Source organism: Balaenoptera borealis, assembly GCF_965194805.1.
Source record: "Balaenoptera borealis genome assembly, chromosome: 11".
Lineage (NCBI taxonomy): Eukaryota > Metazoa > Chordata > Mammalia > Artiodactyla > Balaenopteridae > Balaenoptera > Balaenoptera borealis.
In genome coordinates, this window is record NC_138868.1 from 103,987,765 (window position 1) to 104,013,324 (window position 25,560).

At 42.1% G+C, this 25,560-nt stretch overlaps 1 protein-coding gene across 4 annotated transcripts in view; it reads right to left on the reverse strand.

Moving 5' to 3' along the window:
• The window catches only part of FEZ1 (fasciculation and elongation protein zeta 1), a 39,329-nt gene extending 17,953 nt beyond the window's left edge, over nt 1-21,376 (reverse strand). The window contains exons 1-4 of one of the 4 annotated variants that reach the window (XM_082341051.1): nt 20,615-20,774; nt 19,508-19,564; nt 14,641-14,996; nt 7,735-7,834 (exon numbers count right to left, since the gene is read on the reverse strand). In XM_082341051.1, coding sequence (XP_082197177.1) covers nt 7,735-7,834; nt 14,641-14,951 — 411 coding nt within the window. In that variant the 5' untranslated portion in view covers nt 14,952-14,996; nt 19,508-19,564; nt 20,615-20,774. Of the gene's footprint in view, nt 1-7,734; nt 7,835-14,640; nt 14,997-19,507; nt 19,565-19,902; nt 19,922-20,614; nt 20,775-21,273 lie in introns of those variants that run through there. The other 3 variants (XM_082341050.1, XM_082341052.1, XM_082341049.1) reach the window with 3 other exon arrangements.
• Nucleotides 21,377-25,560: the final 4,184 nt, after the last annotated feature.

A 25,560-nucleotide genomic window follows, 5' to 3' on the forward strand; every position in this document is an offset into this window, starting at 1 on the left:
GAAAACAGAAGGATGTAACTTACTGTCCTAGACTCCCATTTCCTCTTGTCTAAGAGAACCACCATCTGCTATCATTTAAAGTTACAGGGATAAAAGAGACCATCTTTTACATCACAGTCAGGAACAGAATAGGTTCATTAACTGAAAAACCCAATTAAAAGTGGAGAGTTGTGAATAATAATAATCATACATACATACATAGCTCGAGCATATTATTTTGACCTAAAAACATAAATGTACATTTATTCATTCACCAAGCTCCTAACGTAAGGCCAAGGCCTTTTCTTCCATGATGGACCTCCGAGTAGAATTTCATGTAGTCTTTCTTGCATCATTCACATTACAGCACAACTTTTGTTTCCTGTTTCTGTTTTTGTAATAGTAGAAGGAAGGTGCATGGGAGATTGAGCACACACAGTAATCTCCTGAAACTCTGCTAAAGTGAGAGTAAAGAGATCAAAAGAGAATATCCCACAGGGACAAAGAGAACTGGAGAAAAGACAACAGCAAAAGAGATGCTAGAGAGCAGATGCCAACCTAGCATCAACTAAAAAAAAGGTACAGCTATAGAAAGAGGTATAACTAAAAATCCAAAGGTAGAAATAAAATGGAATACCAAAAAGTACTTGATTAACCCAAAAGAAGATGAAACAGAGGAACAATAACAACAAAAAACCCAGATGGAACAAATAGAAATGCAAGATGGTACACCTAAACACAAACTAGTAATGTTATGTTAAATGTTAATGAACTAAATGCTATGTAAATGAACTAAACACAATAAACTAAAAAGCATAGATTATCATTGTCAGACTGAATATAAAAGACCCAACTACATACAATCTATAAAAGACACATTTTAAAGACGCAGATAGATGAAAAGTAAAAGGATTGAAAAAATGTATACCTAACAGCATAAGAAAGCTGTTGCGGTTAAATTCATATCAGACAAAGCAGATTTCAAAACAAGGAGTATTACCAGAGATAAAGAAGGATATTTCATAATGATAAAAGGGTCAGTCAGGAAGACATAACAATAATAACAGTGTATGCAGTTAATAACAGAGCTTCAAAATATATAAAACAAAAACTAACAGAACTGAAGAAAGAAATAGACAAATCCTCGGTAATAACTGGAAATTTTTAACACTCTTGTCTTGAAAATTGATACAATAAACAGACAAAAAAATCAGAATATAAAGGATCCAACCATACTATAAACCACCTTAATCTAGTTGACCTTTTTAGAACATCACAACCAACAATTGCAGAATATACATTCTTCTCAGTGATACATAGTACATTCACTAAGATACAACATATGCTAGGTCATATATCAGTCTCAATATATTTTAAAAGATTTAATTTGTACAGATTTTGTTCTCTGACAAAATTAAATTAGAAATCAATGACAAAATATCTATAAACATTCTTCTAAATAACCCATAGGCCAAAAAAGAAAGAGAAAACTGGAAAATATTTTGAACTGAATGATAATGAAAACATACCACATCAAAATTGTGGGATTCAGTTAAGGCAATGCTTATAAGAAATTTTATTGTTTTAAGATGCTTATGTTATTACTATGGACTAAATGTTTGTGTCCTCCCAAAATTCATGTTGAAATCCTAACCCCCAATGTGATGGTATAAGGAGGCCTTGGGGAGGTGCTGGGGAGGGTGGAACCCTCATCAATGGGAGTGTATTCCTATAAAAGAGGCTCCACAGAGCTCCTCTGCACCATGTGTCCTGTGAGGACATAGCCAGAAGTTGACAGTCTGCAAGCTGGAAGAGGTCCTTTACCAGAATCAACCATGCTGGCACCCTGATCGTGGATATCCAGCCTCCATAACTGTGAAAAGTGAATTTCTGTTGTTTATAAGCCACCCAGTCTGTCGTATTTTATTATAGCAGCCCAAATGGACTAAGATCATTTTTTTAAAGTTTAAAATATGACCTAAGCTTCCACCTTAGAAGCTTAAAAAATAAAGGGTGAAGTAAAACCCTATTTTAAATACAGAGAAGGATACAATCAAGTTAAGGGAAGAAATCAACAAACTAGAAAATGAAAAAACACAGAGGAAAAAAAAAACAAAAGTGGTTCTCTGGAAAGATTAATAAAAGCGATAAACCCATAAACAGACTGATGAGAATGGGGTGAGGGAGAGGGACAGAAGGAGAGAGAAAACACAAATCAACAATAACAGTAATAAAAACGGGAACATCACTATAGATCTTACTAACATTAAAAGAGTGAGAGAATATCATAAACAACTTTGTGGTCAATACTATGACTTAGATTAAATGACTAAATTCCTTAAAAAACACACTTTACCAAAATCATCTCAGGAAGAAGTGGAAAATCTAAATAGCCCAATATCTATTAAAGGAATTGAATCTGTAATCAAGAACTTTCATGGAGAAAACCTCTGGTCCAGATGGTTTCATTTGTGTAGTCAATCAAACATTTAAGGAAGAAATAATACCAATATCACACAAACTCTTTCAGAAAATAGAAGAAGAAAAATTCCCAATTCACCTTATGACATTACAAGAAAAGAAAATTAAAAAGAAAGATTCCTCATGAACATACATGCAAAAATCCCTAATAAAATATAAACAAATCAAATCCCACATTATGTGAAAAGGATATCTATCACAACTAAGTGGGATTTATCTTAAAAATGAAAGGTTGGTTTAATATTTGAAAATCAATTAGTGTAATTCATCACATTAACATTGATCTACATACATAAATTGTTCTATAGATTTAATACAATCACAGTTGAATGTCCAGCAAGTTTCTTTGTACAAATTGATCAGGTGATTCCAACATTTATACAGAAATGCAAAGGACCTAAAATAGCCAAAGCAACTTTGAACAAAAAGAACAAAGTTGAAAGACTTATGCTTTATGTCAAGACATTATTATAAAGCTACAGTAATGAACATAGCATAGTATTGGCATTAAGATAGACACATATATCAGTGAAACAGAACAGAGAATTCAGAAATATATCCACACATTTAGGTCAACTGATTTTCAACAAAAGTGCCAAGACAATTCAATATGGAAAGGATATTTCCAATGAATTGTACTAGAACAATTGGATAGCCATACACATGAACCCTGACCTTAACCTCACACCATATACAGAAACTAACGTGAAGTGGATCATAAACTATATAAAAGCTAAACTTCTAGAAGACTTAAGAAAAAAATCTTAGTGACCCTGGGCTTGGCAATTTCTTAAGTACTACATAAGAAGCACAAACTATCAAACACAAATGAATAAACTGGACTTCATCACATTTAAAAAACATTTGCTCTTCAAATGTACTGTTAATAAAGTTAAAAGGCAATCCATAGACAAGAAGAAAATATTTGTAAAACATACAACAGAAAAAGGACTATACCTAGAATATATGTGTTAAAATAATTAAACAAAGAGGCTATTAGACTGAGATGACTTGAATGCTTCAGGAGCCTCCTAAGCAAACCAAAACCTTTAATGCCTCAAGGTTAAGAACTCAAACCAAAGGACAGCCCCTCACAAACAGCCACCCAGGCTTTTCCAGATAATACAACCACTCAAGCTACAGCCAATCAGATAATTTCCTTCCTTTGCTTCCACCTCTTCTCTGTAAAAGTCCTTCCTCTAATTCCTGTCGATGGAGCACTCCTACCCGCTTTGGGTTTGGCATTGTCTGATTCGAACAGAATTTTGCTCAGGTAAGCTCTCAGAAATTTAATATGCCTCATTTTATCTTTTAACATGAGGAACTCCAATGACTCAATACTAAGAACACAAACAGCCCACTAAGAAAATGGGCAAAAGACTGAACAGGCACTTCACCAAAGAAGATGCATGGGTTGTGAATAAGCACATGAAAAGATGCTTAACATCATCTGTTACCAGGAAAATGCAAATTAAAATAAGATACTACTATATACCCACTCAAATGACTAAAATCAAAAAGGCTGTCCATTCCAAGAGTTGGTGAGGATGTGGAATAATTGGAACTCTCAAACTGGAAAACAGTTTGGCAGTTCCTTAAAAAGTGAAACAGACACTTACAATATGACTCAGACATTCCATACATAGGTTTTTACCCAAGAGAAACAGAGACATGTCCACAAAAAGACTTATACAAGAATGTTCATAGTAGCTTCACTGGCAATATTCAAAAGCTGGAAAAAACCCAAATGTCCATCAACAGGTGAATGAATAAGCAAATTATAGTATATCCATATAATGGAACACTACTCAGAAATAAAAAGGAATGTATGTAGATACATGCAATAAAATGGATGAATATCTAGATGATTATATTGAGTTTTAAAAAACGGACCAGAAAAAGAGTACATGCTGCGTGATTCCACCTATACAAAATTCTAGAAAATGCAAACTAATCTATGATGACAGCAGCTAGTTGCCTGAAGACTGGGGGGTGAAAGGGAAGAGTGATGGACATGCAGACATGCTTGCTATCTTGATTGTGGTGATGGTTTCACAGACGTATACATATGTCAAAACCTATCAAGCTGCACTCTTTAACATGTGTTGTTTATTGTATGCCAATTATCCTTCAGTAAAGCTATGATTAAAAAGGAAAAGAATAACATACCATGACCAAGTTGCCTTTAATCTCAAGAATGCAAGGTTGATTTAACATTTGAAACTCAATTCATGTAATTCATTACATTGACATAATAAAGGAGAAAACCATATAATCATCTTAATAGAGGCAGAAAATGGAAATAATTCATCTTCAGAGAAATAACAAGAAACCATGCCACAATTTAAAGTCATGAGCTTCCAGGTCGAAAGGGCCCACGGAGTATAATTCATTTGAATGAAAAAATAAAGCTCACTCTAAGGCACATTACTGTAAAAGAAATGAGAAAGGAAAAAGAGAATATTCTGAAAGCTTCTAGGGAGAACCAAAAGAGAGTCACATATAAAAGACAAAGAATCAGAATGGATTCTAAATGGGGCTTCTCAATCGCCACTGAAAGCTGGAGAAAAAGAGAATGATGGCTTTGCAATTCTGAGTAAATATTCACTTGCAGCCTAAAATAACTCTATCAAGTCAAATTCTCAATCAAGGGTATGACGGGAGAATAAAGACACTCTCATCTATTCTAACCAATATATTCCTCTCTCCCCTTTCTCAAGAATATACTGAATTTTTTTTCACCAAAACAAGGGAACATACCCAGAAAAATAAAAACATGGCAGTCAGAGGACAGGAGAGGGAGACATGAAGATTTCACCAGATCTAGAGTACAACCAGATTACTTTATAGCAGAAAGATGGAGGGTACTAGTTTGGATTTTTTTTTTTTTTTTTTGATTGAATTGAAAGACTATCTGATTTTTTTTTAAACATAGTATGAGATGTAGAGTTCACTCAGAGTTTGGGGTTGAACTAATGATAGATATACAGGAAACTAAGCCAATGAAAAAACAAGGCAGTTCTTCACTCCAGGTTAAATAAGAAGTTGTCCAAGAGAGGAAATATTCTTACAGAACACTACATGATTCAGCAAGAAATAGTATTTACACAGTGACCCTAGTGTGTACTTGTAATATTGATTTAATTGGTGACAAGGGGGAAGGCCAAATGTGAGTATTTGAGGTGATGCCAAAGACTTAAATCTTATCTTCCATAATGGATAACAGCCAAAATTATTCATTTTAGATAATCAAAGAAATAGTACCATAAACGTGTTATTTAGGAAACTGTAGGTACCCGCCAAAAGAAACAGCAATACGAAGTCGAAGTGGTTGCCTCTGTGGAGCCGGGAAAGATAAGTCAGAGACTGCTGTTTATATTTTTTGTTGTCTCGTATTATTTTAAAAGTATTATTTGACTTTTAAAATTACATACATGTGTTACTTTGATTTTATAAAAGCAAAAATGACTCTCTTTGCGGTCATAACCCTACAGTTTCCATAACATTTCATTACATTAGTTACAGTCACAAGGACAAGCATGAACAGGTTTGGGAACAAACACAACTGATTCTTGGCCATGAACTAAGCGGAAGAAGAGATAAGACTTCCCAGAGAGAAGCCTACCATTCGTGTGCATGCCGCATGCCAAGGGCGTTCGGTTGGCATGTTTTACAGAAGGAATACAGAGCACTGGTTATATAGCAAGTCATTTAAACTGATGTCAGTGAAAAGAGCTTCTACTGTAATGAATTCAGATAATAAAGGAAGCTAAAATAAAACAACCTTAATCCATCCACTTTTGCTACCCCGTCCTTTTCCCGTGGGTCAGATGGAGAAAATTCTACAAGGAGCAGAGCTCAAGATCATCCTTCTCAGGGTCATTCAGTTTGCCCTGAAATATTAACCCTCTTGAGGGAAATCTGCAAATGAGGATAAATTAGAGTCCTTTTGAAGGGTAGGCTATCTTATATATACTTTGGCTTAATCCACAAAATGAGTTGGAAAGGTGGCAAAGGAGATAACAAAGCAAAATCTGCCTTTTGCACCATGACGGACCTGATTTCATTTCAGTAACTAGGTTTATTCCATTATTGCCTATCTTCTCCTTCGCATTTTGGGTAAGTACTAAACACTATCGATATAAGTACCGCAAGAGAAATAAAGCGCTCGGGAGTTCAAAACAGGACCTGAGACATCCCACATCCATGCTAAGTAGGGTTGTAGCGAATCTCTTTGTTTTGAAGTCTATTCTTGAGGTTTTAAGTATTTCGGATGGCTAATTATTAGAAGAATTAAAAAGGATATTCAGCCACCTTTTCAACAAATCGGCCAATTGCTGATCTCTTTGCTGTGCTATTTTGGCCAATGATCTGCAGAAATGTCGCCCAGTAAGGGAAATCTGGTTCTCGCTCTTCCTTGGACTCAATCCTGGAGCACCTAGGAAGATCAGATCCACCTCCCACCCTCATTTGCTGTGCAATAAAATTGCACAGCCCCTCCTGATAAGAAATTGTCAAATTTCCTTTATAACTGAAACTAGAAGACTAAGCAAGGTAGAAACAGGCTTTTAGCAAGGACAGAGCCCTTACGTGATTTAGCTTTCTATATGTATATTCAGCTAGGAGGGGCAATTTGGATATTCTGAAAGGTCGCGTTCCATAACCTATGCAAGTCAACTCAAAATAAGTATTCTCTTTACTTTTTCAGAAGTCCGTAGGCTACTTTCCTCTTCGGCATCAGTAACCACAGACTGTGACTCAGGTCCAGCCATATAAGTGCCTGTTTAATGAGTTTCATAAAGAATCCCTCCCCGTTGCATGGTCACCTCACTATTATCTGGGTCCCCACTCTGGCCATTAGCCAGGCCCTGAGCTTGTCACAAGTCTGTCAAGACTTTTTGATGGGACTGAACTGTCCATCTTAGGTGGGAGACCCTGATTTTTTTTTTTAACCATCATTATTCGAACACAAAAAAAGCCCATTATATTCACTCTCCTCTCTTACTTCAGATCACCTTATTTTGCATGTTGTAGGCCGATGATGAGCAACAGAAGTAATCTGCATTTACAGTCTTTAAAATCATTCCAATCACCTCATATACCCTGGATGCCCCCCTTCATCTTATTTTTCACTTCCTCCACAACTCCTACTGTCCCAGCAATGATGTTGAGCTTCATTACATAATGGGGAAGACTGTAGCATTACTGAATGTTTTTCTGACTGGAATCCACAGCTTCTCTAGCCCTGCTAAGCTGGGGGCCCCAGAGAGGTACCTCAGTTTCAGAGCTGTTGCCATTCAGAGCCTCCACGTTTGGGTCCCTCCAGTCTTCTGAGAGTGAAGGGATGTAATTGTCTGTCAGAGCATCCCAAACCCTGTAAACAAAGAGAAGCTCTCATTAGCACACATCTGTGGCCTGGCCTGGCCTGGAGGAAGGAAGAGCTGGGCCAGGGGAGGAGAGAGGCTTCTGTGTGTGCCAAGCTGAGATCATCTGCCTTCCAGCATGCAGGAGCGAAGTAGCTTAAAAACTGAATTTCAGGCATTACCAGGAGAGAAGGAGCCAAGAGAATGGACGCTGGCCAGGAGCTTCAGTGCCTAAGGTGTTTGCTTAAGAGAAGAGGAATTTGTCACCATTGAGAAACCAATGGTAGCGTCTACAAACACCTCTGGCAACAGATAAACTGCCCCTGAAACTAAATCTGCCCCTCAACCAAATGGCTCCTGTCTCATGAACCTAAGAAATGCCCATGTTTCCTTTCTTATGGCATAGAAGAATGAGAAGAAGGGGAGGGAGGGAGTAAGAGAGAGATTGATCTGGGCAGATTTTCTGGCTGAATCTCATTAAGATCAGGGTCATTGTCTAGTTTATATATACAGCTGACCCTTGAATGACACGAGTTTAAACTGTGAGCATCCACTTACATGTGGATTTTTTTTCCAGTAAATATTGTAGTACCAATATTTTCATTTTACAGTTCTTCACTTTAACTAAGTGTGGAGGAAAGTTTGTGTTCGATTAGAGATCACAATATGTGGACTCAAAAGAAGTAGGGTGTGAGTCCTGCTTCTATTCAAATTGTTTCAGCTTATTGCCCTTGTGGTTTACTAATTCCTTTGTTTTTGAGGCAGAAACAGCAGGAAATGGATTTTTCGACTACCCAGGGGGTCAGTGCCCTTAATCCCCCATGCTGTTCAAGGGTTAACTGTATTTCAGTTTCAGATGCCTGCAATCTAAAAGGTCAAGAATTAACTCCTTGACATCTATTGTAGGTAAGGGGAAGATGCCAATGCTATTAAAAGTTACTTATTACCCAAAATGTTCTAGGGATCCCAGGGCGGCACAATCCTGTCCTCTAGCAATGTAGAGTCTAAGTGAGCCCTGTCTCTATCATGGAGACTCCAAAGAAAATATATGAAAGGAACCAATAAATACACCACTGTCTGCACAATTAGTTTTTAGTGGGGGAAGATGGGGTTCCCTTTATTACGTTTCTTTTTTACAGTTCTGATAGGTACATTATAAGAAAGGGTATTCTACAATTCTCTTTGCTTAACTCACTTATTTCAGAAAGATTTTCTTGGGGAAAAAAATGGGGAGGGGATTGGGGAAAATCCTGAAGTCACAAACTCTCACACACAGGAAAATGAATAAATTAGTCAACACTAAGAGATTAATGTAAATCAGTAAACCAAGCTCCTAAAATAATGAATGCCATCCATGGAAGCCAGCAGCACTTGAATTAATATTAGGTAATGAAATAATGAGGGCTCAGTGCAATCTCCTTCAGGTGCCTGTGCACATCAAACATGAATGATACCTGTGAAACAAGGTATAAGGAGGTACAATTTATTTAGATATACTAATATAAGGAAATGGTCATTTAAAAATAAGCAACTATGTACACATACGGATCAAATCCAAAACATGACAAAGTATGGTGTAAGATGCTGAAAAGATAAGTGCACATTTTATATATATAGCAAGATGTGTATATATATATATGTATATGTATGTATATATATATATATATATCAGAGCACAGACACTTGAAACCAGATACATAAAGTGGGGGAGGGGAGTGTTCTTAACATATATAAAATCTGGAATGACATATGACATACGGGTATATAATCAAGGAGATTTTCCTATTTGGTGATAAAAACACAATTTGGTGATAAAAAAAAAAGCAACCCAAGAAAACACAATTTAATGGCACTGCTTTGGTTATCCACTTATTCATTTTCTGTAGTACGATTACAAGAAGGCACTTGGAGAGACCCCATCAAGTGTTCATTCGACATCTCTTCAGCAGGATTTCAGTCTACGTCTTAAACATGGGTGATAATCCAGTTTCCATCAAGCACTATTAGAGTTTCATTAATCCAGCCTAATTCTAAATCCAAGTCTCATTAGCATTCTAAAGCCAAGAGGCAAATATGATTTGCTGTCTCCAAAAGTCCCAGCGCCACACCCACTAGGAAGGTCAGCAGTCAAGTCCTCCGTGCATCACTGCATTACACTCTCTGCGTAGAGAATGAACAACACGCATGCAGGCACTGACCTTCGGGTCTGACCCTGCAGCAAGCGCCTGGAAAAATAAAATTCAGCAAAGCCCAAAACAGGCAGGAGCCTTTTGTACCTCTCCTAGATAGGATGGAAGCTGGGACCTTAAACGGACAGCACACTTTCCAATGACCTTGAAACTGTTTATATCCTTAAAGTGGCAACTGGAGACTGCCTTAAATCATTTAGGGTGGCAACTTTTCTCACCTGAGCCTTCACTGACATACTCTGGATTTTATCTTCTAATTCTAGACTTTTAGTGACAATTCCCTAAACCTTTATCTCCTCGGGATATCAAGCCATCCTTTTTCTGTTCCAAGTTTTCTTCTTGCTTTCTGATGGACATACTTTTTATCCTTTGAGGTTCATAAGCAACCTTTAATAGAATGACTCTCATCTCTTTGTCATCACTTGCACACCCTTCCCATATTCATTCAGTGCCCATTTAACAATAATAACCATAGCAGCCAACCTTACTGAGCATTTACTATGCATAAGCCAGGTACTACCCTAAACTCTCTGTGGATTAATTCATTCATTCGTCACAACTCTATAAGGCAGATACTGAGAAAAAAAAACCTGAAACATAGAGAAGTTAATTAACTCATCTAAATTCACACAGCCAGTAATGACAGATGTAGGATCTGAACCCAGGCAATACAGCTACAGAGCCTATATTCCTACCCACTTAGCTATTCCAATTCTTTATGAACTTTACGATGGGCATGGGCATCAGAACAATATGCCAAGTTCCAAATCACAACCTAGAACAGCAGTTCAGCAGCCGGCTCTGCGTGAAAAGTCTATAACTGCATTATTCTGGACCTGGTGCTTTCATCAATCTATGAAAGGAGAAATGGCAAGGTCAGCAAGGGTACACGCCTGCTTTCTGTCTCGATCTCCAGCCCGTGGAAGGTTAAATGGACGGCAAAGGCAGGCACCCTGGCAGGCAGGCAGGCAGGCAGGCACGGGAACGAAGAACGGCGGTGGGAGGGGAAAACACAAAGCTTTCTGTGAGGGAGAGAATGGGATGGACTTTCCTCCCCAGAGAGGTTATCCATCTTATCCTAAGCAGGGTTCTTGGGAAGAGATATATTCCCTGTTAGAGGCATCCTGGGTGGCCTGTAAAACTCCACTTCCTGAGAAGCGTCCTGCTATTTACTCTTATCTCGGGGAAAGGAGACTTTGAAAGCTATCCACTATATCTCTCATCAAAGAACTAAGATTAAACAGGTTCCCTCCATTCTCGTCATTACGCTGCCATGGCACCTGAGATCCAATTTGCTCCCTCAGTCCCTGTAGTAACAGAAAAGCCTTTTCATGTGCATATTTTATATCTTGGGCTTAGATGCCTATAGAAATGACTGTAACTATCTTTCACCATGGAGGGCTAGGGGTTTGGAAAAGGATGCTAGCAGAGGATGAGCAAACCAAACAGAACAAGTTGAACAAGACACGTATCCAAAAATCTGGGTCTGGAACTGGCAACATAGCTATCAAGGCTACATCAATCCTCACACACACACTCACACTCACACACACACACCCCCCTATATACCTATTCCTGACAATATGGTAGACAGCTTATAGTGCTTATTAGAATTCCAACTTGGGAACATTTCCCTTAAGCCCCTCTAGGCTGGCTACTGCCCTTGTCCAGTTTTATTTGTGTCGAGTCAGGCCAATATCCACACTTAGATGTGTGTTAACATGAGTATACTTTTGCTGTTAATACTTAGGAATTATGAATTATTAACACATCAATGACTTTGAACAACTTTTTAGATTCTTTCAAGTGCTTCAATAGAATCCATACTATCTCTGCCTTCCACATGGGGAAACTGAACCTCTGAGAAGAGAGTTAACTTTCCTAAAAATCACAGGCATCTGTCGACTTTCCCTATCTGATTATTTGGGATTCACCTCTCTTCGACTTAAAGCATGGCTGACTACAGGCTGTTTATTTATCATGCGAACTTGATTTTTAACATGACCTTTAATCCAGTAAATCTACCGGAAAGACAGGAAACTGTCAGTGTTCTCACATGTTTGGCCCCTCTGTCTCCAGGGTCCTTGTAAGACAGGGACCCCAGTGAAGTAGGAAGTGGGGTGAGGGCTGACCATTCCCACTCTGTAGGTCTCCAGGTCGGATCTCTTATGACGAAGGAAAGGGTGTTCCTACATATGCAAAGAAGAGATTCTGGAATATTTTCTAAATTTAGAAACAAGAAATACATATTGATACACATTGACTCTCTTTTAATGCCTAGGACTTCCCTGCCCTGACAAATCGGAGAAGAGTTAATATCTCAGCCAATTCCCTCTGAGACACATAGTTCCAAATGAAAACTAAAGAAGTCAAAACTTCGAAGGGAATCACTGACCCTGCTTTCTGATTCGTGCTATCTTTCAGGAGGTTAGTTTGACCAAGAATTTCATTGTTTTTGTTTGAAGCCTCTATTGTGTAGTTCTAACCCACCCAAAACACTTTCCACTCATTGGTGGATGAAATCTCTAACTACTAAACCTAAGCAAGTTTATTAGAACACCAGAGCTGGACTCAGGAGACTATTAACTGTGCTGGATATTAAATTATCTTTTTCTTTTACCTCATCAGAATTTTACAGTTGAAATAGCTTGATAGGTGTCTCTAAAGCAAAGTGTGTAATTTAATTCAAATTTTTGTTTTAAGTTGTAAAGCTTTAGATACGCGGAATGCCTAGAAACACTGTTACGATTTCTCTTCCCAGATTCTTCCCACCACACTATCCCCAAATCATATTTTACCTCTAAGGAATTATTCAACCTTTGGTCATTTAGCTGAGGCAGTCAATGAGGCAGGCAAGTCAGAAAAATCAGGATAAGACTAATAATCCCATGTGATGGTAATTAACATTGAGTGGCCTCTGCTAATGTGCTAGGAAAGAGTAAGAACCTGCTTGCTGAGCCTCTGTCCTTAATGAGGCAAAGGGGTGGTTTAGACAGGGGAGAAATGATTTGTTGGAAGCAAAAGGAATTTTCCGAGCACAGCCTGGGTGAGGTGAGAAATTAGGTTATTGGCAAGTCCTTAGCCCTGCTTCATCAAGATTGAGCTCGGGAAGTTCCAAAGATGAGGACCCACGCAGTCAACCAGAGTTAAGTGACAAGCCCAAGGTCACACAGCGAGTTAGTGAGAGTATGAAAATCACAGTTCATCGTGTTTCTAGTCCATTGCCTGGTGCAATGAAGTAGATAACAGTAAAAGCTACTCTGTATAATGAAGCCCCAGAGCCATTCTTTTTTGACCTCGAGGAGCTGAGCAAATTATAAAAGGCTCAGAATCTAAAAGAATCAATTTGAAACTTAAGATTGAATTGAAACACATAGCCCACAGTTATAGTACTGGTCACCAGAGTGAAATGTTCTCTGTGATCATGCCTTCAGGCTAGCATTAATTAAAAAGAAAAGAAGGAAGTGGCGTGGGCCTAGAAGTACATTACATGCACCTACGAGGCTAGCTATTATTGCTCATCCAGGTCATTCGATATTCAATATTCACTCCAAAAATATTATTTGATCACTTACTACACACCATGTGCTGAATCACACAGTGGAGAGATAATAATGAATAAGACAGATATACAACCCTTGTTTTCACAGAGATACAGTCTCGGTAGTCATCAAATAAGCAACTACCTGCCCAATACAATCAGGTTCAATCCTGTGGGACAAACCTCTTCCCCCACTTACTCATGGGCAACTTTTCCCACCCAAGTCCATAAAAAGAGAAACCAAAAGTGCAGTTGCTCCAAACTTCTACTGCCAACTACTTGACATTTCTTGTGTGATCCCTAAAGAACAGTTGATGCATATTTTATCCCTATGGGGAATTTACGCCTATTTTTACTAAATGCCCCAAACACCTTTTTTTAACTTATATGACAAATTACCCGCTTCTTCTCTTTTTTAGTCCCTCCTTGAACAGCACTTTTCTCAAATTCCTTTTCTTGACTTCTGTTAAGACCCTGGAAGGTGGCTGGTAAGTGACACAGGGAATCTGTGTACTCAAAAGCCACTTCACCTGGTTATCACCTTTGTTGTGTCCAGGGCAATTCCTTGTTCTCTTGGTTCAATGTGTATGCTTTCTTATTTGGACATATCTTAACATTTGTAGATAATTTTTCCAGTCCTGAGGGGTTATAAACAATTTGGAGATTTTCACAATCCTGGTGTTTTGTAAAGCAAGTTGTTCCAACAACATATATTCCTCTGTCACAGTTAATTAAATTTTTTTCTGGTCCTTATTTCTAATATCTGGGTGGGTTACCATGGATATAAAGAAAGCTGAAGATAGACAGACCCCCAAATGTACCATGCTCCTGAAATTCAATTTTGCATCTAGGAAAACCCATTTCCTAAAACTCCTTCATTCCTTTGTGGTTTCAATTTAAGAAAGCTCTGTGAGTAACTGTAAAGGGACATAACTGAACAATGTCAGCAGTTACCAGGGCACTGCCTCACAGAGAAAAATATAAGTAATATGCCATGAACCCAAGGACAGAAACTCGTTCTATGTCAAGGAGCCCCAGATTCCAGGGCTCTAATCTGAGGCGAGAGAGGGCAATTAAGACAGCTTACTCTTCATCCTGCAGGGTCTCCTCCTCCTCTTGGATCTGGAACTGGTTCTTCACGGGAGCTAGGTTCTCGGTCTTGGCGTTGTAGTTCCGAAAGCAGACATTGAGCTTCTCATCAAATTCATTCACCAGGTCCTCCATGGACTTGAAGCTGATTATTTCAGAAGAAAAATTCTCAAGCTCAGAGAGGGAGGGGTCCTCTAGATGGTGGGGAGATGAGCCGTAGAAACACCGTGACTTCTCTTCTGGGTCCTCCGAGCAGCAGGGCCGAAGGTCCTCAAATTCTTCATCCAAACTCACCAGTGGGGCCTCCATTCTTGCACAGCAACAGGACAACTGCAATGTTCTGGATTCGTTTATCTAGAAGAATTAAACACGGTAATGTGAGTTTGGACTGGACTTTTGTGCCACCTCTGCTGAGGACCCATAATCACTGATTCCATAACTCTCATCCCTCTAAAAACAAAACTTCCACTTTACTGGTCCATCGCTTCCATACTTCCTCACTATTATACCCTTAAGAAGTTCAAATATCATTGTTAGTGTGAATAATGCTAACCTAATTAGCATACATTTTGGAGGCACACCTGCTTCCAATTCCCTGCTCCAAAAAACAAAGCCTAATGGTTAAGCATGCAGCCTCCCGACCAGACTGCCCAGGTTTGCATCGGGCTCTGCCCCTTACCAGCTGTGACCTTAACAGTAACTTAACTTCTCTGTGCTCCCTTTTATTCTTCTCAGGACAGAAATAATAATAGGACCTATCTCAAAGGACTGTCCTAAGGGTTAAGGGAGTAAACACTGGTAAGTGCTTAGAACAGTGCCTGGCAGATAATAAACGTCTATGTTGTTCAGTTTATGTTCTCTATTATTATTATTATTATTATTACTATTACGATAGGTCCACATCCCTAACCATGTGCTCTCAAAACTGGAAGTTTGGGCTCCCCTGGTGGCACAGTGGTTAGGAATCCGTCTGCCAATGCAGGGGACGCAGGTTCGAGCCCTGGTCCGGGAGGATCCCACGTGCCGCGGAGCATCTGGGCCTGTGTGCCACAGCTGCTGAGCCTGCGCTCTAGAGCCCATGAGCCACAACTACTGAGCCCACGCGCCACAACTACTGAGGCCCCTGCGCCTAGAGCCCATGATCCGCAACAGGAAGCCACCACAATGAGAAGCCCGTGCACCACGATGACGAGCAGCCCCCGCTCGCTGCAACTAGAGAAAGCCCATGCACAGCAACGAAGACCCAACACAGCCAGAGATAAATAAATAAAATAAAATAATTAAAAAAAAAAAAAACTGGAAGTTTTTCGTAACTTACTTGGTGGTAAAACCTACCCTGACCTAAACACGTTTGGCAACTAAACCTGATCTACATGAATATAGAGCTGTTCATGGTTTTAATTTATCCCATTTAGTGTGTTTTGCTGCAGAAATTTTAATTTTTTTAAATTATAGAGATCGCTGCCCCAGGCCCCGGGGGATGATATGCAGAATATGCACTCTATTATTGCCTTCCAAAATCTGAGATAATCTAAATTCTGAAACATGCCTGGCCCCAAGGGTTTTGGATAGGGCTTCATGGACCTGGATATTATTACTCTCATCAATAAATGATAGACTAATTGAACACTAATACAGACTTTCAAACAAGCACCTGAGTTTTTCCCAGACACACAGCATATGTCTGAAACTAGAAGAACAGATTAAACGACTTAGTACCCTGTAAGAGACAAGACCCGGAGACTCATGTGCTCCAAAGCCCAGACTCCACAACCACCTTGGGCACTACACCCTGGAAGGCTGTACACTCACCTCCCTTCATTTCCCAACAGCTCCGGGTCCTCTACATACATTGCCTTTCGCTGTGATTTATCCATCTGTGTGTACATCCAAGCCCTTCCCCAATTTTAATTTAAATTCCTCGAGGGCAGAGATGTCCTCTGGATACCCTCCATGGTTTCTAGCACACACTGCCTGCGGCAAGGCAACCAATCAATGTGTGCTCACTGACAAATGATCTTCCGTCCCCCTCACACAGTTTTCATGTTCCATTGCAGGCAGCACAAGCATTATTGTCTATCATACCCTTCTCTACCTACTCAGCTTCCTTCTCTGGAACACGGCAAGGCAACCAAACTTTTCCCTCCTATCTACGTGATGACTGATCCAGATAGATGCTTAAATTGGAACCACTACCTCAAGAGGACCAAACAGACAGCAAAAACCACGGCTTCTGCCCCAGGACTGCCATTCTCCACCTCTACCTACAAAACTAAAACTCTAAATAAGCGAGGCAGAGGGCATACCAGGTAAGAACCTGGATAGTTCTTACTGGGATTTTACTGGGATTAAGTCAGTTACCACATCTCATCAAAACATATTCTGAGTATTTACAGTTTGCAAAGGCAACATAAAATACAAAAATATCTTTTTGGAATACAAAAAGATATAAAAGCAGTATTATGACAGCTTGGAAAGAACACAGGCTCAAGAGCCAACAGACCTGCCAAAGGCTGGCTGAGTGACAAGCATTGTGGGTCCTGATTTCCTCGTTTGTTGAAATGAAGGTGTTGGTATAGAGCTAATACCTCTGAAAGTTAATTTTAATAACATATTAACTTAATACTTTTAATTGATATATGTTAATAGTATAGTTTATTTAATCTAAAATATACGAAATGTTGCCATTGCAAAATGTAATCCATATTTTTAAATATTAATGAGACATTTTACATTCTTTTTTCATACTAAGTCTTTGAAATCCAGTGTGTATTTTACATTCACAGTATGTCTCCATGTGGACCAGCCACATTTCAAGTGTCCAATATCCACCTATGACTAGTCGCTACCATATTGGACAATCCAGCTATTAAGTAATATACACACAACTAATTGCCAGCTAGAGGTTCTTCACCTATGGTCGACAGACCCCTAAGGGCTCTTTGAATATAACCATATTTTATTTTATGCACTTAAAAGCATATTCAGAGAAGGATCCCAGAGGTTTCTCTACATTGCTAAAGTGGCCCATAGCACAAAAAAGATTAGGAATCCCCAAGAGCCAAAAAAGTGAGTTTAGAAAAGATCACTGAGTGCAACTGAGAGTAAGGAAGGTTTTACAGACAAGGGATTTGTACTGAGAGAGGAAGGACTCTGATGGTTAAGTGCCGGGCCCCAGGTTCCAATCCTGTTCCTATTACGTCATAGCTATGAGACTTTGGGCAAAATATAAGCCTCTCTGACTCAGCTTCCTCATCCATAAAATGGGGTTTAAATAGCACTTATATTGGAGGTTATTTTGTGGAGTAAATGAGATAATCTTTGAAGTGCTAAGCACAATGTGTGGAATACATGAAGTATCCAGTAAATGTCAATAATATTAGGAAAGCGAGGCTAACTTAGTTACGTGGAGATGTGGGGTGAGAGTGCTTCAAGGAAAAGAAAAACTATCCTTGCCATGATATTCCATGTGCGATGCTTCAAAATGCTTATCAAATGAGAGAACTATTGCTGAATGAATGTTACCATCTTTTTTACTAAGGCACCCCTGCTATTTTCAATTCATGTGGTCAAAGCCACTCAGATCACTGGTTCCATTTCAGAGAGACGTGAAAGCTAACCAGCTGGTATTCCAGATATTTACATTTACACTTCCTTTAAATCTGTACTCTTCCTGGAGGGGACAAGGGAGCTGGTGTGAGAAGGTGATATCAAGGAGGGTGCTGATTTGAAACAGCACAATCTATATCATTAACCAGTAACAAGAGGGCGAGCCAAGTGGAACCTAGGGCTACGATTGAGTTTTGAGCGTTGGCAACAAAGAAGATTATCCTGAAAGCACCTATCCTCAGCCCAGGCTCTAGAGAAAATAGATTCACCTAGAAGATTATAAAAGAAGAAATGGATATCACAGCTCTAAAGTTCAGAAATGTGATCATTTGAACAATCTGCAATATAGCCTGATTTCTCTTTATGAACACACTCACTACCCAGGAGCCAAGAAGCTCTGCATGAACGACCAGCTGGGGATGAAGCTAAAACTGAGAGCCTGCATTGAAAATCAAAGTCACTTGACACCCAAACTGAGCCCAGAATTTGTAGAAAGAGCCCAGGCTGTGGCAGAGGAGGTGAGAGCCAGGCATCTGACTGACCCCACCAAGGCCTCAAGGAGGGGTCTCTGGGTTGGAGCTGGCAGTCCTTCTTAAACGGTTCGCCTTCTCTCCTTCTTTTGCTCTTCTCTCTTGGTGGGGTAACTTTGCCCCCGAAATGAGATGTCCTACTCTTGCATCCTGGCAAGCTTGCCCCTGTCTTCAGTCACAGCTCATTTCAGAAGCTTCCTTCCCTTAAAAGCTAGGGATAATTCAATTGAGAGCTTATCCTCTTTCTCTATACTTCCCAAATCAATTTGAAAAAAAAAAAAATGTGAAGAATGGCAGAAAGAAGGAACCATAGGAGGGTGGTCTTGTCTTTTTCTCTTTATCATACAACAAGAGTGCAGGACTATAGTTTGCTTATGTCCTATAATCTATTCCATTTATTTTGGTTCCCAAGAGATGGTGTAATTTGGAAAAGAAAAGACGGCTCAGAACTTAACAGAGACCCAGTAGGAAACACACGGTAAGCCTCTCGTGCAGCACAATGATGCATAGTAGCTGCAGCTCGGGGCTGCAGTACCGTTTCCCAGTGCCTGCTTTGCTGAGCGGAGCAGCAGAGAATTCACCATGCCTCCCCCTGCTGGGCCTCTGCACCTCCACACAGGCCCCATTCCATCTCCCCTTCTTCCCACTACTTGCCCCACAGACCAGTTGATTCTATGCCCACCCCACCCCCCATACCATCCCTAAAGCTGCCCTCCGCTGACCCACCTTCGGTTTCCCACTGCTCCTCAGCAAAACCCAGTCAGCGTACACGTCCGTGCCAAGCTGCCCATTTTGACGGAAAGAGCGTATTTCACCGCATAGAAGTCAGCAACCCCTTTGTGGTTCTGCTTCCCCCTTCCCCCTCCTCCTGCTGCTCCATTCACCCTCATCTCACATCCCCCTCCCCCAGTCTGTTGGGGTAAAGAAAGGCTCCTCCAAGCGGCACAATGCCTGGAGCTCCGAGAAAGCCGGGGCACCCCGCGCAGGCCGCACGCATACTCCAAGGGCCACGGCCCTTGTAGCCCAACAAGACCGGGACATGGGAGCGGAGGGGGTCAGGAGGTGTCGCGGCGAGTAGGGCAGGGATAGGGAACAGGGAAGAAGAGAGGGCTGTGATATACCCCCTGGGGGCTCCGTCAGATGCGCTCCCAGCCCCAGACGCCCTGGGCCCACAGGAGGGCAGGGTGCCCCACCACCATCACGCCCGTCCTTTCTCCGACCTGTTCGCGGTAAAACAATCGCTCCGCCAGCGTCTGCGGCAGCTGCCAGCGGTTGTGACACTGCAGGAATGCACGGTCCCTGGGGAGAGGCTCGGCGTCCCAGGGAGGGGCACGGGCGGGGTGCGGAGTCAGGTTCTTAGAGGCATAGATGATTCTGGGGCGTTGAAGGGAGCCGGACCAGATAACGGTCCTGGGAGAAGGTACCGACCCACTGCTCCAGCACCATCGGGCTGCGTTCCCTGCCTCCCCCAGTCCCCAAACCGCGCCGCCTCTCGACACACACACACACACACACACACACACACACACACACACACACGCCTGGCTAGGGGGCCGAGGCTCTGACGATGCTTGAAGTGCCCATCATCCGGTATCTCCCGGCGCCGGGCGCTGCGCCCCGCTGCTCTCCCGTGAAGGGCTGGGCAGGAGGGCGACGGCCTCCCGGCTCTTCCTTTCCGATTCCGGGATGGGACCGTCCTGGGTGCGGAGCTTCGGCGCCCCCAGACCTGCCGGCCGGAGCATCCCAAGTCGCGGGGCCTCCTTCCCCACCCCCGTCCACCCCCACCCACGGCAGTGGGTCGGTCTGGATTAAGGTCGCCCCCCGCGACTGCACCTGTGCGGGTCCTGGAGGAGGGAGGCGGATCGCGGGGCTCAGCTGGACACCCCCATCCACTGGCCGCGGGGAGCGGCCGGTGCGCAGCTCAGCGACAGCAGCAGCCGCGAGCTAGCGAGCGCTCCCCTCGCAGCTCCGCCGGCGCCCGGCTCCGCTCCCTCCTCCCCACCCCGCCCCCTCCGCCCCCTCCCCCACCTCCCCCGCGCTCGTGCCCGGGCTCCGGGGGCCGCGCCCGCGCCGGGCACCCGCCCAACGGGCACGCGCAGGACCCGGACGTCATCTTCTCGTTAACATTCCTAGCCCTACTTGGTGCATGTGGCCTGCCTTTATTAATATTTATGAATTACTATTTCTCCCCCCTTTAGCATTGGCCTTTCTGCTTCCCTCATGAATATTCAGAAGCTCAAGATGTGCGCTTGCAATAACTCCCAGTGTGGATTTCTCACAGGGAGGGCCTGACACTGTAGCTTCTCCATAAAAGCGTAGGCGGGTGGCCGAGTGGATGGGCAGGCGGATGCCCGCAGACACACTCAAAGACCTCCCTGGGCTCTCTGGACTCCCCCTTCTATTCTGCTGGGGGCTGGGGTGAGCAAGTGAAAGGATGCCTGCCACGCCGAACCGGGTTCAGACCGCGAGTCAAAAGTAATAAACGCTTTTACCTCCCAAAGACGCAGGATGGGGCTGGCTTCAGGCCGAGAAAGCTGCGAACGTTTCCACTGTCCATCTACAGAACTTTTTCATGGATCCCAAACTGAAACTCTGTACCAGTTAAACATTAACTCCCCATTCCTTCTTCTCTGCCGACCCTGGTAACCACCATTTTACTTTCCGTCTCAATGAATTTGACTATTCTAAGTACCTCTTGTAAGTGGAATCACACAGTATTTGTCCTTTTGTGTCTGGCTTATTTTACTTAGCGTAATGCTTTCAGGGTTCATCCATGTTGCAGCGTGTGGCAGAATTCCATTTCCATTTCCATTTCTATTTTAAGGCTGAGTGATATTCTCTTGTATGTATATAACGCATTCTCTCTATCCGTTCTTCCTTCTATGGACATTTGGGTTGTTTCTACCTTTTTGCTGTTGTGAATAATGCTGCTGTGAATGTAGAGGTATGAATTCCAGGCAACATTTTAAAAACAGCATTCTATGACATGTGCTAGAAGCTGGGGGTGTAAAACTGCAGGCCTGCCTTCAATAGGTGCAGAGTTTAGTGCATTGATTTCCAAACTGTGCTACTCTTGGAACCTGAAGGGGGTTGAATACTGTCTCCCCCCAAATGTATATCCACCCAGAACCTCAGAATGTGACCTTTTTTGAAAACAGGATCTTTGCAGATGTAGTTAGTTAAGAAGCGGCCATACTGGATTAGGGTGGTCCTAAATCCAATAACGGATGTCCCCATAAGTAGAGGACACAGAGCAACAGGAAAGAAGCTGCATGGTGAAGGAGGCAGAGACTGGAGTGACACAACTACAAACCAAGGGACACGAAAGATTGCCTGGAACCACCAGAACCCAGAAGAGGAGAGGAAGCATTCTTCCCTAGAGCCTTCAGGGGGAGCGTGGCCCTGCTGACATCTTGATTTTGGACTTCTAGTCTCCAGAGCCATGAAACTATAAATTTCTCCTGTTTTAAGCCATCCAGTTTGTGGTTATTTATTACAGCAGCCATAGGAAACTAATATAGATTTTGGTAGTGAAACCGAGCAGGACCCTGTGGGGCTCCTGGGCACAGAAACCTTTCCATGTCCCCCATTTCTTGTTTGTAGGGAATAGACTCCGGCCTCCATGACCTTCCCTGAGTTCCAAAGGGCAGATTCAAACAGTTGCTTATCAGGGAAGGGAGGGGATGCAGAGATAAGGGAGGAACAGCCAAGAAACAATAGTGCAGCCTTGGGGCAGGGTCCTGGTTCCATCTCAAGGGATACACATAACAATATCTTTAAGCTCTTTATAGAACTAAAACCCCCAAGAAATGGAAGATGCCAGTATTCTTCATTCCAGAGAAGACCACCTGAGGCCAGATTAAAGGAACCAAAGAAGCTCATCAAGAGATTACCTGAGACCAGATTAAAAGAGTGCAGGCCCTGCACACACCCTGCTCTTATCGGCAACCCCACCCTTGAACCACTGCTATAAAACTCCTCAGCAAATCCTCCTGGGTTGAGACACACAGTTTTTCAGGGCAGGAGCCCGCTGTGTCCCTCTTTGTCTGGCAAAGCAATAAAGCTATTCTTTTCTTCTTCACCCAAAACTCTGTCTCTGGGATTTGATTCGGCACCGGTGCACAGTAGTGGGGTGCTGCTGTAACAAATTTTTCTTTTCTTTTAAAAAGGAAGGAGTGTTTATTTATTTATTTATTTATTTATAATTAATTAATTAATTTTATTTTTGGGCTGCGTTGGGTTTTTTTTTTTTTTAATTTATTTACTTATTCACCCATTTATTTTTGGCTGTGTTGGGTCTTCGTCTCTGTGCAAAGGCTTTCTCTAGTTGCGGCAAGCGGGGGCCACTCTTCATTGTGGTGCACGGGCCTCTCACTGTCGTGGCCTCTCTTGTTGCGGAGCACAGGCTCCAGACGCGCAGGCTCAGTAGTTGTGGCTCACGGGCCCAGTTGCTCCGTGGCATGTGGGATCCTCCCAGACCAGGGCTCAAACCCGTGTGCCCTGTACTAGCAGGCAGACTCTCAACCACTGCGCCACCAGGGAAGCCCTATTTATTTATTTTTATAAATTATTTATTTATTTTTATTTATTTATTTTTGGCTGCACTGGGTCTTTGTTGCTGCACGTGGACTTTCTCTAGTTGTGGCGAGCAGGGGCTACTCTTTGTTGCAGTGCGCGGGCTTCTCATTGCAGTGTCGTCTCTTGTTGCGGAGCACAGGCTCTAGGCGTGTGGGCTTCAATAGTTGTGGCACGCAGGCTCAGTAGTTGTGGTGCACGGGCTTAGTTGCTCTGCGGCATGTGGGATCTTCCCAGACCGGGGCTCGAACACGTGTCCCCTGTATTGGCAGGCGGATTCTTAACCACTGCACCACCAGGGAAGCCCTATAACTAATACTTTAAAATGTGGAAATGGCTTTGGAATTGGGAAAGAGATCGAGGCTGGAAGAATTTTGAGGCACATGACAGAAAAAGCCTAGGTTGTCTTGAAGACATTGTTGGTAGAAATATGGGTTAAAGGTGATTCCGGCAAAGGCTCAGAAAAAAAGAAGAGTTATCAAGAAAGCTTCTATCACCATAGAGCTTATACATATTGTCATGAACAGAATGTTGTTAGAAATATGGCTCTTAAAGGTGCTTCTTGTAATTATGGTCTCAGATGGAAATGAGGAACATGTTGTTAGGACCTGGACAACAGGCAATCTGGTTAAAAAGTGGCAGAAAGCTTGTCTGAAGTGTCTTTTGCTGTTGGGTGGCAAGTAGATTTGTAAGCAATGAACTTAGATATTTAGCTGAGGAGATTTTTTAAATGTGGAGGATGTGGCCTGGTTTCTCCCTGCTGCTTATGGTAAAATTCAGTGAGGAATGTTGACCTGGACCCCCTTCACTCCTAAGCAGCAAACTGCATGTAAGGTTTCTGAGAATTTTATACCAACAGAAACACTGCCAGCCTGGACTAAAAGTTACAGAGATGGGACACAGTAAAGGAAGACTGTTAGACTTCTGAAATTTCACGTGCAGGAAACAGGTTGATAGAGGTATTCCACTGCAAAGGCTATCATTGAAGAAAAAGGAAGAATGACTCTGAGGGTAGGGCCACTGCCCCAGTCCAAGAGGATGGAGCTTTGAGCCATGAAGTATTATTCTCAGTCCTTGAAACCTCATGGAACTTGCCCTGCTGGGTTTTGAGCTTGCTTTAGACTAGTAATCGCTTTTCGTCTTCCATTTTCTCCCTTTCTGAGTGGGGATATCTATCCTATGTCTGTCTTACCATCGTATTTTGGAAGAAGATCAGTTTCACAGGTTCACAAAGGGAGAGGAATTTTGCCCCAGTGTATATAATACCCAGAGTCTCACCCATATCTGATTTAGATGATGAGTTTGGAACTTCTTGATAAGATTTAGAGTTAATGTTGGAATGGGTTAAGACTTGGGGATGTTGGGATGGAACGAATGTATTTTGCACCAGGGGTGACATGAATGTTGGGGGACCAAAGGGCAGACTCTAGCGGGTCAGATAGTGTCCCCCCAGAATTCATGTCTACCCATGTCTTAGTGAGTTTGAGCTGCCATAACAAAGAATCAATACCACAGACTGGTTGGCTTATAAACAACAAACATTTGTTTCTCAGTTATAAAGGCTGGAAGTCCCAGATCATGGTGCCAGCCTGGTAGGGTTCTGGTAAAGGCCGTCTTCCAGGTTGCAGACTGCCCACTTCTCACTGTGTTCTCACATAGTGGAAGGAGCTTAGGGATCTCTCTAGGGCCACTTTTATAAAGGTGAATTCCATTCACGAAGGGTTCTACCTCATTCATGAGGTTGCCTAAAGGTCACACCTCCTAATACCATCACATTGGGCATTAGGTTTTCAACACATGAATCTGGGGAGGACACAAACATTCAGACCATAGCAACCCCAAACTTCAGAATGTGACCTTATTTGGAAATGGGGTCTTTGCAGAAATAATTAGTTAAGAGGAGATCATACTGAATTAAGGTGGGCCTGAAATCCAATGATTTGGTGTCATTGCTAAACAAATCCAGAACCCTAGAAGAATTAAATAATTCAACATTCAACATATATTAATACTTCCTGTGTGCAATCCATGTAAAGCTTTGGCATAGGACCTAGTGTATGGAAGTGCTTGATAAGGGCTGCTTGTGTGTTGTTGTTAGGAGTTTCAAGAATCTCCCTTAGAGCTGAGAGGTAGAGCTGTTCCCACCTCCCCACTTCTCCAATAGGAGTAAGTCCAATTTTATTTTATACGTGCTAAGAGTTCCT